This window comes from Etheostoma spectabile, chromosome 3 (genome assembly GCF_008692095.1).
Source record: "Etheostoma spectabile isolate EspeVRDwgs_2016 chromosome 3, UIUC_Espe_1.0, whole genome shotgun sequence".
NCBI classification, from domain to species: Eukaryota; Metazoa; Chordata; class Actinopteri; order Perciformes; family Percidae; genus Etheostoma; species Etheostoma spectabile.
In genome coordinates, this window is record NC_045735.1 from 30,355,767 (window position 1) to 30,370,510 (window position 14,744).

At 39.9% G+C, this 14,744-nt stretch overlaps 2 protein-coding genes across 2 annotated transcripts; both read left to right on the forward strand.

The window, feature by feature from the left end:
* Window positions 1–1,539: 1,539 nt before the first annotated feature.
* On the forward strand, window positions 1,540–5,896 carry LOC116685146 (extracellular calcium-sensing receptor-like). The gene is given in 9 exon segments (XM_032510361.1): window positions 1,540–1,706; window positions 1,801–2,095; window positions 2,237–2,323; window positions 2,566–2,835; window positions 3,310–3,516; window positions 3,609–3,884; window positions 4,267–4,424; window positions 4,565–4,713; window positions 4,983–5,896. Coding segments are annotated over 9 exon segments (2,523 nt in total).
* Window positions 5,897–8,339: 2,443 nt separating this feature from the next.
* LOC116685160 (extracellular calcium-sensing receptor-like) lies at window positions 8,340–12,554 on the forward strand. Its single transcript, XM_032510362.1, has 9 exons — window positions 8,340–8,464; window positions 8,745–9,039; window positions 9,198–9,284; window positions 9,771–10,040; window positions 10,204–10,410; window positions 10,479–10,754; window positions 11,085–11,309; window positions 11,409–11,532; window positions 11,607–12,554. The coding sequence occupies exons 1-9, from the start codon at window positions 8,355–8,357 to the stop codon at window positions 12,518–12,520; spliced, it is 2,508 nt and encodes an 835-aa protein (XP_032366253.1). The 5' UTR covers window positions 8,340–8,354; the 3' UTR covers window positions 12,521–12,554.
* The last annotated feature ends 2,190 nt before the right edge of the window (window positions 12,555–14,744 follow it).

Consider the following 14,744-nt stretch of genomic DNA (forward strand, 5'->3'; position numbering starts at 1 on the left):
TAGGCTAGATAGTCACTAGATAGTCTAGATAGTCACTAGATAGATAGATAGACAGACAGACAGACAGACAGACAGACAGACAGACAGACAGACAGACAGACAGACAGACAGACAGACCGATCGATCGATCGATCGATCGATCGATCGATAGATAGATAGATAGAGAGGGTAATGAGATAACAAGAGGCAGGTGACAAGGGCTGGGAAACAGGTGGAAGACATCGGGTATTCACAAGAGCAGGAAAACACAGGAAGTAAAACTAAGACAAGACAGCAGAGAAAACCAGACTATCAAAATAAAACAGGAAACAGAACATACAGACACTCACAAGAGAACATAATACAGAAACCACAACTAGACAAGACAAGGGAGCAACCAAGGACTTAAACATAAATGTATACAAGACCAAAAAACACAACCACAAGAGGGAAACATATAACAAATTACCAAACCATGACAAGTGCCACAGGCAAATCAATCGCCCATTCCAAACAGGCACATTTTCAACAGGCACTGTACTAAGATTATAGGATGTTGAAAAAAGAAATATCATAGTTTGTCAAAGAAAGTCTGGAAGAACATGCTAACTCCACAAAAAAGTGCCAGCAAGGACTAGGAATCGTACCTGAGTCGGAGTCTGCAGTGCTTACTTGGTGGTGCTAGTAGGAGCTGTGCAAAGCCAAATATAGTATGTATAGTATGTATTTTGAAAAACGGCATTAAGAAGTCCTAGTATAGTATTTTAAAAATAGTCATAGTATGGTCTGTGGAAAAAGTGATCAAAAAAGTCCTGGTATATAAATGTTGAAAGTCATGGTATAGTATGTCAAAAATAGTCACAGTATATTATATTGTAAAAGCCATAAAAAAGTCAAATAGTATGCCAGAGAAAGTCTGCAAACTCCACAAAAAAAGGGCCTGCACACACTGGGAATCAAATCTGGTTGAGAGTCTGCAGTGCTTACTTTCTGGTGCAAGCCACCATCCCACCAAATAACTCATGGTGAAAACATGGTCATAGTCATTGCCCCATTGACTTACAAAGTAAAAAGAAAAAAAGCTTAATATTTTAAGTATAAATGGTTGAGAAAAGTATGCAGAAAAATAATAAAATAATAAAATAATAAAAATAATAATAATAATAATAATAATAATAATAAACTAAAGACATTTAAAAAGTTATATATATATATATATTATATATATATATATATATATATATTGGTTCATGGCTTATATTTTCTTAAACAACTGCTGATTTTGCTTAGTATTAACATTTTATCTACCATGTTATAATAACATGATTAAGTTGATTTGGGTTGTGTCCTGTCCCCATTGGCCTGATGGGTGTTGTTAAAGATTAAACAGTGACGTAAGGCATGAAAGGGGGATGACATAGCCCTCGACATAATATTAAACAACCTCGTACAAAGAATAGGAACAGGTGTGAAGGGAAGAAGGTAGTTATGGGAGCTTTTCGTAACGTATATTTGCTCTTGTGTATCTACCTTTTCATGCTTTTTATCTCTTCCTCTGCTATGTCTTCCTCTCTTCCCTCATCTTGTAAATTGCGGAGAAAGTTTCACCTTAATGCAATGCACAAGCCTGGCGATGTGGTTCTGGGTGGGCTGTTCGAGGTCCACTACACCTCTGTCTTCCCTGAGCGGACATATACGTCACAGCCAAATCCGCCCAGCTGCCAAGGGTAAGACTCACAAACAAGTATCAGACAAGATGCACGGATGATTATAAATATTCTATTATGTTTTAGTGATTAATATTGATGTGTTATGTGTTAGCTTTGACCCTCCAGGGTTCAGGCATGCCATGACCATGGCCTTTGCTATTGATGAGATCAACAAAAACTCCACTCTGCTTCCTAATGTGACTCTGGGATACAGTCTTTATGACAACTGTGCTACACTTGCTGTTGGGTTCAGTGCTGCAATGTCAATGGCGAGTGGTCAAGAAGAGCGGTTTCTGCTTCAGGAGAACTGTTTAGGGGCCCCTCCAGTCCTGGGGATTGTGGGCGATCCCTTTTCAACATTTTCCATTGCAATCTCCAATGTTCTAGGTTTATTTAAACTGCCAATTGTAAGTGTTTTTGGATTTAATTAATTATTGACATGCTGTATTTGAATTAATACAAAATTGTTATAATAAGTAAAATGGTTTGAATTTGTCTACTAACCTGCATGAGATGCACAACCTGTGTGCATGTGTGTTTCATTATAGGTGAGTTATTTTGCCACATGTTCCTGCCTGAGTGATAGGCAAAGGTTTCCATCCTTCTTTAGAATGATCCCAAGTGATGCTTTCCAGGTAAAACACTATTAGCAAAATAAATGTCACAAGCAAAGTAAAGTAAACTTGAATATAATCCTTGCCAATTAAAAAAATCTTGTGTGTATAAAATATATTTTCTTCTGTGCATAACTGAAAAGACTATATAAATAGATGAAAAATCCTACTGGATAAATAAACTATAATTGCATCATGAGACACGTAGGAGTACATTTCCACTAAAGAAACATACCCTATCCCTCCATTTTGTATTCACTTAGGTGCGTGCAATGATTCAGATTCTAAAACGCTTTGGCTGGACCTGGGCAGGTCTGCTGGTCAGTGATGATGACTACGGACTCCACGCTGCCCGATCCTTTCAATCTGACCTGGCACTGTCCGGCGGAGGTTGTCTGGCCTACTCAGAGATTTTGCCTTGGGGTGAGAACCCAGCTGAAGTAAAGAGGATTGTGGAAGTGATGACGAAATCCACAGCTCGTGTGGTCATCGTGTTTGCACATCAGATCCAGATGATTCAACTCATGGAAGAGGTTGGGGGATGAAATACATTGATATTTATGAATGAATATATTTATGCATTACTCCATAAACATTTTTCATTATCCTGTTAACGTTAATTTACCTGTTTACACCTGATTCTGTGGTTCATTATTTGTTTTTTAGCATTAGAAGACAGGGAATCATTGGGAATTTGTATGTATTCTTGCCCATTGCAAAATATGTTTGAACATTTATGCCGATATTTATGCTTGTCTGTATAACTATTTAATACATGTACTAATCCTATATGCTATGTACGGCTTACTTCATTGTTATAACTCAGCTGTTTCTGAGCATAGATCAAAATTAGCAGACAGTGAAATAAATCAAATCCCTTGCTTTGAACAATGTAATAATTACATCATTGTGTAGTTATGGTTGTAATTTATTAAATGTTGTGAAATAGACTGTAATTCTTTCACAGGAATCTGGAAAAATGTTTTATTGTTTTATGCAATGCATAGGTGGTGAGACAGAATGTGACAGCCCTTCAGTGGATTGCCAGTGAAGCTTGGACATTACTTGACGGACTCCATACACCGGCCTTCATGCCATACCTGCGTGGCACACTGGGCATTGCTATCCGTCATGGAAAAATACCAGGACTCAAGGACTTCCTACTAAGGATTAATCATGTCCAACACCTCAACAGCAGCTATGATAATAGCATGGTGATAGTATAACCTTATAATCTGATGAAGAACTGCAAGAAATATATATTGACATCATTTCTGTTAAAATTTGTTTTCTTAATGCATTTTAGGTGAAGCAGTTTTGGGAATACACATTTCAGTGTAGATTTGCACCACTTCCAGCAGGTTGGGTGGAGGCTGGGGGAGAACCATGCACTGGACAGGAAAATCTAGAAAATGTGGAGACTGAGTTTTTAGATGTTTCTAATCTCAGGCCTGAGTACAATGTTTACAAGGCTGTGTACACGCTGGCGTATGCCCTCGATGAGATGCTGCGCTGTGTCCCAGGGAGAGGGCCTTTCAGCGGGCACAGCTGTGCTACTTTGCAAACACTGGAGCCATGGCAGGTGTGATATCAGTGTACACTCCACCTGTTTATGTTTTGAAAACAGCTGCTACACCTTGAGGTACTTACTGAACACACTTTTTGTGAGAGCAGAATATAATACATTTTTTAAAATCAATATCAGTATGCCAGCTATAAACCTTAATGATTTTTTTAAAATGAAAGGACATATTGAATGAAATTTATTTTAACAATGTCAATTAACCTGTCTTTATACATTGATTAAAGAAAAAACACGCTAAAATTCATTGTGCTTCAATACTTACAGTAGATTAAATTTAGAAAGTTTATTTCATGTGTTTAATACACTTTATTTACACACTTCATCCAGTCGAGAACATTGCCATTGTCACTGTCATTAAATTTATCTCTCTGATTTGTAGCTGGTGTATTATTTGGAAAAGGTCAACTTCACCACAACATTTGGTGATCAAGTGTCATTTGATGAAAATGGTGATGCCTTACCAATATATGATATCATGAACTGGCTGTGGCTCCCTGATGGAAAAACTAAAGTTCAGAGTGTGGGGGTTGTTAAAATGTTGGCCTCCAAAGGTGAAGAACTCACACTTGATGAAGACAAAATCTTCTGGAACTTTGAATCCAAAGAGGTTGATTCTCCTTATTGTTGTGTTTCCTTTAGTAGTACATCCAATACCAGCATCACATTGTGTAGAACAGTGATTTCGCTCTTCTTTTCCTGTAGCCACCCAGGTCAGTGTGTAGTGAGAGCTGCACCCCAGGGACCCGTATGGCCAGGAAGAGGGGAATGCCTGTGTGCTGTTTTGACTGCATTCCTTGTTCTGAGGGAAAGATCAGCAATAAAACGGGTTGGTATTCTTTTTAAAGTGTATGATTTGTTATATTCATTTGCATTCAGGAATGCATCCCCTTAAGGGTGCCCAGTTGGTGTTGAGGGAAAAGCACTACAGAATCCCAGGTTCCGTGCCTGGCAGTTGTGCCCTATTGTACATCAATAACAGTTCTCAGGTAAGAGGGATAATGTCCTATATGCTGCAAAAGTGACCCAAACTAGTTGAAATAGAGAAAATGTGTTGGCAAAAGCAGAAAACGATTTGAATCTTTTCCTTATTTTCAGAGTCTATGGAGTGCTCTTATTGTCCAGAGGACTATTGGTCCAGCCCCCAGCATGACCACTGTTTTCCTAAGAAGATGGAATTCCTCTCCTACTATGATCCTCTGGGTATCTGTTTGACCACAGCATCATTGCTGGGCACATTTATCTGTGCTGTTGTCCTGGGCATCTTCACCTATCATCGCAGTACACCTATGGTACGCGCCAACAATTCAGAACTGAGCTTCTTGCTTTTGGTGTCACTAAAGCTATGTTTCCTGTGTTCACTGCTGTTTATCGGCCGTCCCAAACTGTGGACATGCAAGCTGAGACATGCAGCATTTGGGATCAGCTTTGTACTTTGTGTCTCATGCATCCTGGTAAAAACCATGGTGGTTCTGGCAGTGTTCAAGGCATCCAAGCCAGGAGGTGGAGATAGTCTGAAGTGGTTTGGTGTTTTGCAGCAGAGAGGGACAGTTCTGGTTCTTACTTCTATTCAGGCAGCAATCTGCACCGCTTGGCTTGTCTCTGCCTCACCAGCTCCTTATAAAAACACTCAATACCACAATGATAAGATAGTTTATGAGTGTGTAGTTGGGTCTACAGTTGGTTTTGCAATGTTAATGGGCTACATTGGCTTACTGGCTATCCTTAGCTTCCTCTTAGCCTTCCTGGCGAGGAATCTTCCAGACAACTTCAATGAGGCCAAGCTGATCACATTCAGCATGCTGATCTTCTGTGCTGTGTGGGTGGCCTTTGTCCCGGCCTATGTCAACTCTCCAGGCAAATATGCAGATGCAGTGGAGGTATTTGCCATCCTGGCCTCCAGTTTTGGCCTTTTGGCGGCACTGTTTGGACCCAAATGTTACATCCTACTGCTGAGACCAGAGAGGAACACAAAAAAAGCAATCATGGGTCGAGGCACCACCAAGTCATAAAAGTAGCAGATATGGATAACTGATTAACTAGTTTGAACCAGTATGTATTTTGCATTCCCTAAGTAGTGATGTGCCCTTGATATGGACAATGTATACAAACAAATAAGTAAGCTTGGTTTACTGTAAAGAATACATTTAGAGGAAACTGGAAGAAATAAAGAATGTTTAGTGTGACACAGATTATTCATTATTGCCCTGTTTTACTTCTTCTTGTTCCCTCGCATTTGAGGGACTTTAATAAGCTTTGCCTCAGTTTCGGACTGAAAAAGATTCAAAGATTCAAACAAACCACTTTTTATTTGACTGTGTGTTGTTCTAGTAGGCAACCCAAAAAGGATTACTTAAAATTTTGGGAAGCTACTTTTCTCAAAGTAAGCAACAGCAGCGGTCATCAACAAAACCAAGGCTTCAAGCTAAATATCATCTGCATACACTGTGATCTTGTGAGTTTTGGTTCCCATTATCTATTCAATTAAATTAAATTAGAATTATAGTTTTAAGTAATAACAAAATATTATCTTGGCACACTATACAAGAAGAGTAGGACTAATCCACACTCACTAAATTTACAGGCCCAACAATTCCACCAAGAACATGCATTTAGTGTGACAAAGGAAAGAAATCCTTTTATCGGGCAGACACTTTGAACCCTACCTGGTGGCTTCAGAGATAAATCATTTGTGGTGAAAGCTCTGAGTTTTGGGTTATTAATGAATTATTTGTAGGTATTTACGGGGCAGTTGTATTTATCTGGAATAGATCCAGTGTGGGTCTCCCAGCTCTTGATCATATTTTCCCTTTCTTTCTGGGAAAGTGCCAATTGTGGACAGGAGGCCCAGTATAGCACTTTTCCGTGAGACAACCTTCTCACTGTGTATTGCCAAATTGTTAATACTTTCTCTCATAGTCTCCATTTAACTGCAGAACTGTTACTGAAACTGAAAGTGCTTTAGAAACAATTAAATGTACAACATGCACAACCCTGCATCACAATTTGGAATGTGTTTAGTGTCATTTAATTTTGGGTGTGTGGTTTGAAAATGGTGCTTAAAGTTAAGTTGCTTTTCTTGAAATTGAGTGTTTGTTGCATGTTAAGCACTAAGATCCCCGGGGGAATCACCCTTCACAGTTTGGCGTTGTTGGTCTCTGAGAGCCCCCCAGACCAAGCCAGAAAAGAAAAGGTGATGATGCTCTGTAAATGGCAGATGTGTGGGAAAGAAACATTGTAGATTGTAGCTAATTACATTATTGAGCTTGATGAAGTCTGAGGGATTTTACCTGACAGACAGAAGAACAAAATGTGGTATTATCAAATAATCATGTTCTCCTGACAAATGGTGAGAGACAAAACCAGGGGGCTGTTCTTCTAAACATCAAAGGGAGGTGTAAAATACATGAACAAGAAGTGTGATTTCATGGAAAGAGCTCAGGAAATGTATTGTCTGTTGTAAAATCCAAGACTCAAAATATCTTCTGTCCTGAGGACAGCAACAGCTGTGCTTTTGATGACTTGAAGATACGGGGGTAGAACACTTCCAGGTGTTCTACCATGCGCACATATTACAGAATTTGATTCATCCCACCCTCTATACGTTTAAAGAGAACCAGACGAATTTCCACAAGATATGTAAAAGATGCAGAAGATGGGAGGAGCTACAGCCAGGTGTACCCGGTATAGTGTCAGAAGAACACCATTCCTGTCTACAACCATGGTTAAGTACAGACTGATCCGAAGGGTGAGGGTGTTGCAGTATCACCCAAGGCATGCAAGGCTTGCACCCAAGGCAAGTGGATGCAAGAACAATGTTGTTGTCATTACTTAGAATTCCTCAGGGGGGAGACAGAAACTACACACTATCGCTTTAAGCAATACAAAAAGGTATTGTCAAACTACCACACAAAGACCTAATACATATACAGTACAATACAACATACTACTTTATTGTCCCCTTAGGGAAATTTGTCTGGGACTCAAAAGCTGCACACTTACATGAATAAATGACTTGACATATTAAGTTGTATTGACTAAATCAAATAATTGGATGTGTATTTGCAAAATTTATTTAAATATTAGGCAAGATGGACTTTAATTTTAATAATAAAAGAAAAACAAAAGGCAAACATTGAGTATTTGCTGAAACACTTGCTGATCATTTACGAATAATATGTCATATTAACATAATGAAGTTGATGTGTGCTGTGTCCTGCCCCTATAGCCCTGATGGGTGGTGTTAAAGATTAAACAATGACGTAAAGCATGCAAAGGGGACCAAATAGTCCTGCATATAAAATTAAGTACACTTTTATGAAGCATAGAAACAGGTGTGAAAGGAGGAGGGCAGTTATGGGTGCATTTCTTGACACACATATGCTCCTGTATGTCTGCCTTAATTTGTTTTCTTTCTCTTCCTCTCTTCCTTCATCCTGTAAATTACAAAGAAAGTTTCAGCTTAATGAAATGCACAAGCCTGGCAATGTGGTTCTTGGTGGGCTGTTTGAAGTCCACTATACCTCGGTTTTTCCTGAGCGGACATTCATCTCAGAACCAGAACAGCCCAGATGCAAAGGGTAAGTTTCACACAGATGCAGCAGACAGCATGGGTCTGTGCAAACTACACTCTGTTCAATCTGCTTTGTGTATTCATGGTAAGTGGTGAGTAATACACAATTGTATGACAGTTTTAGTAATACTTTTGAAACATCGAGATGCAGCTGTAAAAAGTATATTATTACAACAGTGTAATATGTTATTAACACAGATTTAGATTTTTTTTTTGTAAATATCTACCCAGTTCTCTGAGTGCCATATTACTTTTTAAGTGGTTAACAGTGACATTTTGTGTGTTAGCTTTGACATTCTAGGATTCAGGCATGCCATGACTATGGCCTTTGCTGTTGATGAGATCAACAAGAACTCCACTCTGCTTCCTAATGTGACTCTGGGATACAGTCTTTACGATAACTGTGGGGCACTTGTTGTTGGATTCAGAAGTGCATTATCATTGGCAAGTGGTCGAGAGGAGCAGTTTCTGCTTGAGGAGAACTGTTTAGGGACCCCTCCAGTCCTCGGGATTGTGGGTGACCACTATTCAACATTTTCTATTGCCATCTCCAATGTCCTAGGTTTATACAGAATGCCCATTGTAAGTTCCCTATCTTGTATTGTATCGATGTATTTATACTGTAATTGAATTGATGTGTTTTTTTAAAAGTGACACATTGTTGATATATGAATAAATGCAGACTGGGTCTGACTTTTAAGAGATGGGTAACTTGAGTTAATCTGCATATTTCTTTACAGGTAAGTTATTTTGCGACATGTTCCTGTCTGAGTGATCGGAAACGGTTTCCATCATTCTTTAGAACAATCCCAAGTGATGCTTTCCAGGTGAAACTAAGCAAAATTAAGAACTGCAAAAATATGTTTTCAAAAGCAGTATAGAAAGCTTGTGGAAATCAGTTAAAGTCTTACCTTTTTAAATAGGCTTTTTGGTTTACCTGTCTGCACTTCATTCTTCATGTAGTACTTTGTAATTTTAATCGTGTATTGTATTGTATTGTTGCTTGCCTAACTGCTAGCATGGCTCGCCCTCATTACCTGCTTCTGACTGGCTTGTAGTGCTGACCTAGGTACTGTGCATGTGCAACTCCCAACAAAGATGGAATAGAAGTGAGATGCCTTACTCAGTAGATCTTAACACAAAGAGGAAAAGAGGAGCTGCAGCATTGTGCAGTACAACAAAAATATGGTGTTTTTTGAAAATTAAAATACGTAGACCTGTTCTATAAAACCTCTAAATACAATTATAAACCTGAAAATGAGCATAATATGAGCATCTTATCTCATTCCGTCTCATTCCATATATCCATTCAGGTGCGTGCTATGATTCAGATTCTAAAACACTTTGGTTGGTCTTGGGTCGGCCTTCTAGTCAGTGATAATGACTATGGACGTAATGTTGCCCGATCCTTCCAATCTGACCTGGTTCAGTCTGGTGAAGGCTGTCTGGCCTACTCAGAGGTTTTGCCCTGGGACAGTGACCCAAATGAACTCAGGAGGATTGTACATTTAATAAAGATATCAACAGCTCGTGTGGTCATAGTGTTTGCTCACGAGATCCACATGATTCAACTAATGGAAGAGGTTCAGATCAATTTTACATTTCTTACATTTGTTCTTAGTGTTCTGATATTGCTGTAGAAAAAATACTACTTGCTACAAACTGCACTGTATTTTTTAATAGAAGTATAATATATACATTTATATATAAACAATGTATTATATTTTCACATAATGCAATGCACAGGTGGCGAGGCAGAATGTAACAGGTCGCCAGTGGATGGCAAGTGAAACCTGGACAACAGCTTCTGTACTCCAGACCCCCCACCTAATGCCGTACTTGAGCAGCACACTGGGCATTGCCATCCGTCGAGGAGAAATACCAGGGCTCAGGGACTTCCTTTTACAAATACGTCCTGACCAACATGACAACAACACCTATGGAAATAACATGGTATGAGTTTAATCTTACTTAAAATTGTTTTAAAATTACAAGAGTAATGTATTTTTTTTTCATTTCAGGTGAGACAGTTTTGGGAAGACACATTTCAGTGTAGATTTGCACCACCTCCAGCAGGTTGGGTTGAAACCGAGGGAGAACTATGCACTGGACAGGAAGATATTGAACATGTGGAGACTGAGTTTTTAGATCTATCTAACCTCAGGCCTGAGTACAATGTTTACAAGGCTGTGTATGCGCTGGCGTATGCCCTCGATGACATGCTGCGCTGTGTCCCAGGGAGAGGGCCTTTCAGCGGGCACAGCTGTGCTACTTTGCAAAGACTGGAGCCATGGCAGGTGTGATATCAGTTTACACTCCACCTGTTTATCTTTTGAAAACAGCTGCTACACCTTGAGGTACTTAATGTAGGTTTGTGAGTATAGAATATCAAGAAAAAAAGTATGCAATCACTACATTGGTAAGCTGTGTATTCTTTCTTTAAAGTAAAATACTTTATGTCAGACATGGGAGAATACACATTCCCATTTTGTTTGTGCCAGTGATGTGCAATAAAGTTAACAATAAACAATAGTCTGATTCTCAGATAGTATTTAGAAAAATAAAAATGTTAAGATTGTGTTGAAAATGATTTGAATATTAGGATAATGCTCTGTTTTTTTCTTCAGCTTGTACATTATGTGCAACAGGTGAACTTTACCACTCCATTTGGTGATCAAGTGTTATTTGATGAGAATGGTGATGTCTTACCAATTTATGATATCATGAACTGGCTGTGGCTCCCTGACGGAAGAATTAAAGTGCAGAATGTGGGTGAGGTTAAAGAGTCAGTCAAAGGTGAAGAAATCATACTTGATGAAGACAAAATCTTCTGGAGCTTTGAATCCACAGAGGTAATTTCATCTTTACTGGCATTTATTTTTTCTTATTTGGACTGTACATCTCAGCAGTGTTTAATGATATTGGTTGACAGATTTATTTTTGCCCTACAGCCACCACAGTCAGAGTGCAGCGAGAGCTGTCCTCCAGGTACCCGCACGGCCAGAAGGAAGGGGGAGCCTGTGTGCTGCTTTGACTGCATTCCGTGTTCTGAGGGAAAAATCAGCAATAAGACTGGTAGGTATTCAGATTGAGACATTATATTTTGGAGATATAAATGAATATGTATCTCTCCTTCCCCTTTGTGTCAGACTCCATGGAGTGCACCAGTTGTCCAGAGGATTTCTGGTCCAGCCCTCAACGTGATCACTGTGTTCCTAAGAAAACCGAGTTCCTTTCCTATCAAGAGCCTCTGGGTATATGCTTGGCAACGGCCTCGTTGTTAGGCACATTTATCTGTGCTGTTGTCCTGGTAATATTCATCTATCATCGCAGTACACCCATGGTACGCGCCAACAATTCAGAACTGAGTTTCATGCTCTTGGTGTCACTTAAACTATGTTTCCTGTGTTCACTGTTATTTATGGGACGCCCAAGTCTGTGGACATGCCAGCTGAGACATGCAGCATTTGGGATCAGCTTTGTGCTTTGTGTCTCATGTATTTTGGTGAAAACCATGGTGGTTCTGGCAGTGTTCAATGCCTCCAAGCCAGGAGGAGGAGCCAGGCTCAAGTGGTTTGGTGCTGTGCAGCAGAGAGGAACCGTTCTAGCTCTTACCTGCATTCAGGCAGCAATCTGCACCGCGTGGATTGTCTCTGCCTCACCAGCTCCACATAAAAACACTCAATACCATAATGATAAGATAGTTTATGAGTGTGTAGTTGGGTCCAGAGTTTGTTTTGCAGTGTTAATGGGCTACATTGGCCTACTGGCTATCATTAGCTTCCTGTTAGCATTTCTGGCGAGGAATCTTCCAGACAACTTCAATGAGGCCAAGCTGATCACTTTCAGCATGCTGATCTTCTGTGCTGTGTGGGTGGCCTTTGTTCCTGCTTATGTCAACTCTCCAGGCAAATATGCAGATGCAGTGGAGGTATTTGCCATCCTGGCCTCTAGTTTTGGCCTCTTGTTGGCACTGTTTGGACCAAAATGTTACACAATCCTGCTGAAACCAGAGAGAAACACAAAGAAAGCTATGATGGGCCGAGGAACCACCAAGTCATAAAAAAACAGCACTCAAAGTAAATGCATCAATTAATGTTATCCACTCTTTATTTTGCATTCAACAAACAAAAGAAGAAGAAATAAAAATGTTGATAAAAAATGTGTTTTTGTCGGATCTTTTTTTTTTAAGTAGTATTTCAAAGAAGAAAATATAACATTATGTTACTTTTTCCTTTCACTGCCGTGAACCCCATTGCCATCGAATCCCTTCTTTGGGGCATGAGTGATCCAAATCGTACCCTCGTCAATATCCATGACGTTCCACTTCTGGGATTGTTTAGGTGCCGCCGGAAATTTTGCATTACATCTTGCATTTTGGTTACTTTCCACTTTCTTTGTGTTGGCATTTTAAACTCTGGTTGATTTATGAAACTATGTTTAACTGCTCTTCAGATCTCTGCAGGGTAAATCCAGACCGCTAGCTAGACTACAGTGAGGAAAATAAGTATTTGAAGACCCTGCTATTTTGCAAGTTCTCCCATTTAGAAATCATGGAAGGGTCTGAAATTGTCATCGTAGGTGCATGCCCACTGTGAGAGATATAATCTAAAAAAAAAATCCCGAAATCACAATGTATGATTTTTTAACTATTTATTTGTACAATACAGCTGCAAATAAGTATTTGAACACCTGTCTATAAGCTAGAATTCTGACCCTCAAAGACCTGTTAGTGTGCCTTCAAAATGTCCACCACTCCATTTATTATCCTACAGTAGATGTGACTGTTTGAGGTCGTTAGCTGCATGAAGACAACTGTCCAGTGTCCACCCTATACAATCAGTAAGATTCCAACTACTAACATGGCCAAGACCAAAGAGCTGTCAAAAGACTCTAGAGACAAAATTGTAGACCTCCACAAGGCTGGAAAGAGCTACGGGGAAATTGCCAAGCAGCTTGGTGAAAAAAGGTCCACTGTTGGAGCAATCATTAGAAAATGAAAGAAGCTAAACATGACTGTCAATCTCCCTCGGACTGGGGCTCCATGCAAGATCTCACCTCATTGGGTCTCAATGATCCTAAGAAAGGTGATAAATCAGCCCAGAACTACACGGGAGGAGCTGCTCAATGACCTGAAAAGAGCTGGGATCACTGTTTCCAAGGTTACTGTTGGTAATAGACTAAGACGTCGTGGTTTGAAATCATGCATGACACGTCTTAAGTTTGCCAACGACCATTTGGATGATCCAGAGGTGTCATGAGAGAAAGTCATGTGGTCAGATGAGACAAAAATAGAACCTAATGGTCATAATTCCACTAACCGTGTTTGGAGGAAGAAGAATGATGAGTACCTTCCCAAGAACACCATCCCTACTGTGAAGCATGGGGGCGGTAGCATCATGCTTTGGGGGTGTTTTTCTGCACATGGGACAGGGTGACTGCACTGTATTAAGGAGAGGATGACCGAGGCCATGTATTGCAAGATTTTGGGGAACAACCTCCTTCCCTCAGTTAGAGCGTTTAAGATGGGTCGAGTCTGGGTCTCCCAACATGACAATGAGCCAAAGCACACAGCCAGGATAACCAAGGAGTGGCTCTGTAAGAAGTATATCAAGGTTCTGGCGTGGCCTAGCCAGTCTCCAGACCTAAACCCAATAGCAAATCTTTGGAGGGAGCTCAAACTCCGTGTTTCTCAGCAACAGCCCAGAAACCTGACTAATCTAGAGAAGGTCTGTGTGGAGGAGTGGGCCAAAATCCCTTATTATGCAGTGTGTGCAAACCTGGTGAAAAACTACAGGAAACATTTGACCTCTGTAATTGCAAACACTTGCAAGGCTACTGTACCAAATATTAACATTGATTTTCTCAGGTGTTCAAATACTTATTTGCAGCTGTTTCATACAAATAAATAGTTAAAAAATCATACATTGTGATTTCTGGATTTTTTTTTTAGATTATGTCTCTCACAGTGGACACGCACCTACAATGACAATTTCAGACCCCTCCATTATTTCTAAGTGGGAGAACTTGCAAAATAGCAAGGTGTTCAAATACTTATTTTTTTCACTTTATATGTCCAATCTGAGTTTTCTGTTGCACAACTAAAATAACCTTTGAACGTACACATGTTCCACTGAAACAAGTTCCTTCCCGAGGCTATTTTGCAGAGGCCCCGTTGCACCATGCGACGCATAGTGTCACCAAAGACGATTGTGATTGGATTGTGATACGTTTTTCTCCCTTCCCAGAATGCTCGGCAGACCTTCCTTTGCAGCACAGTGGTCTGG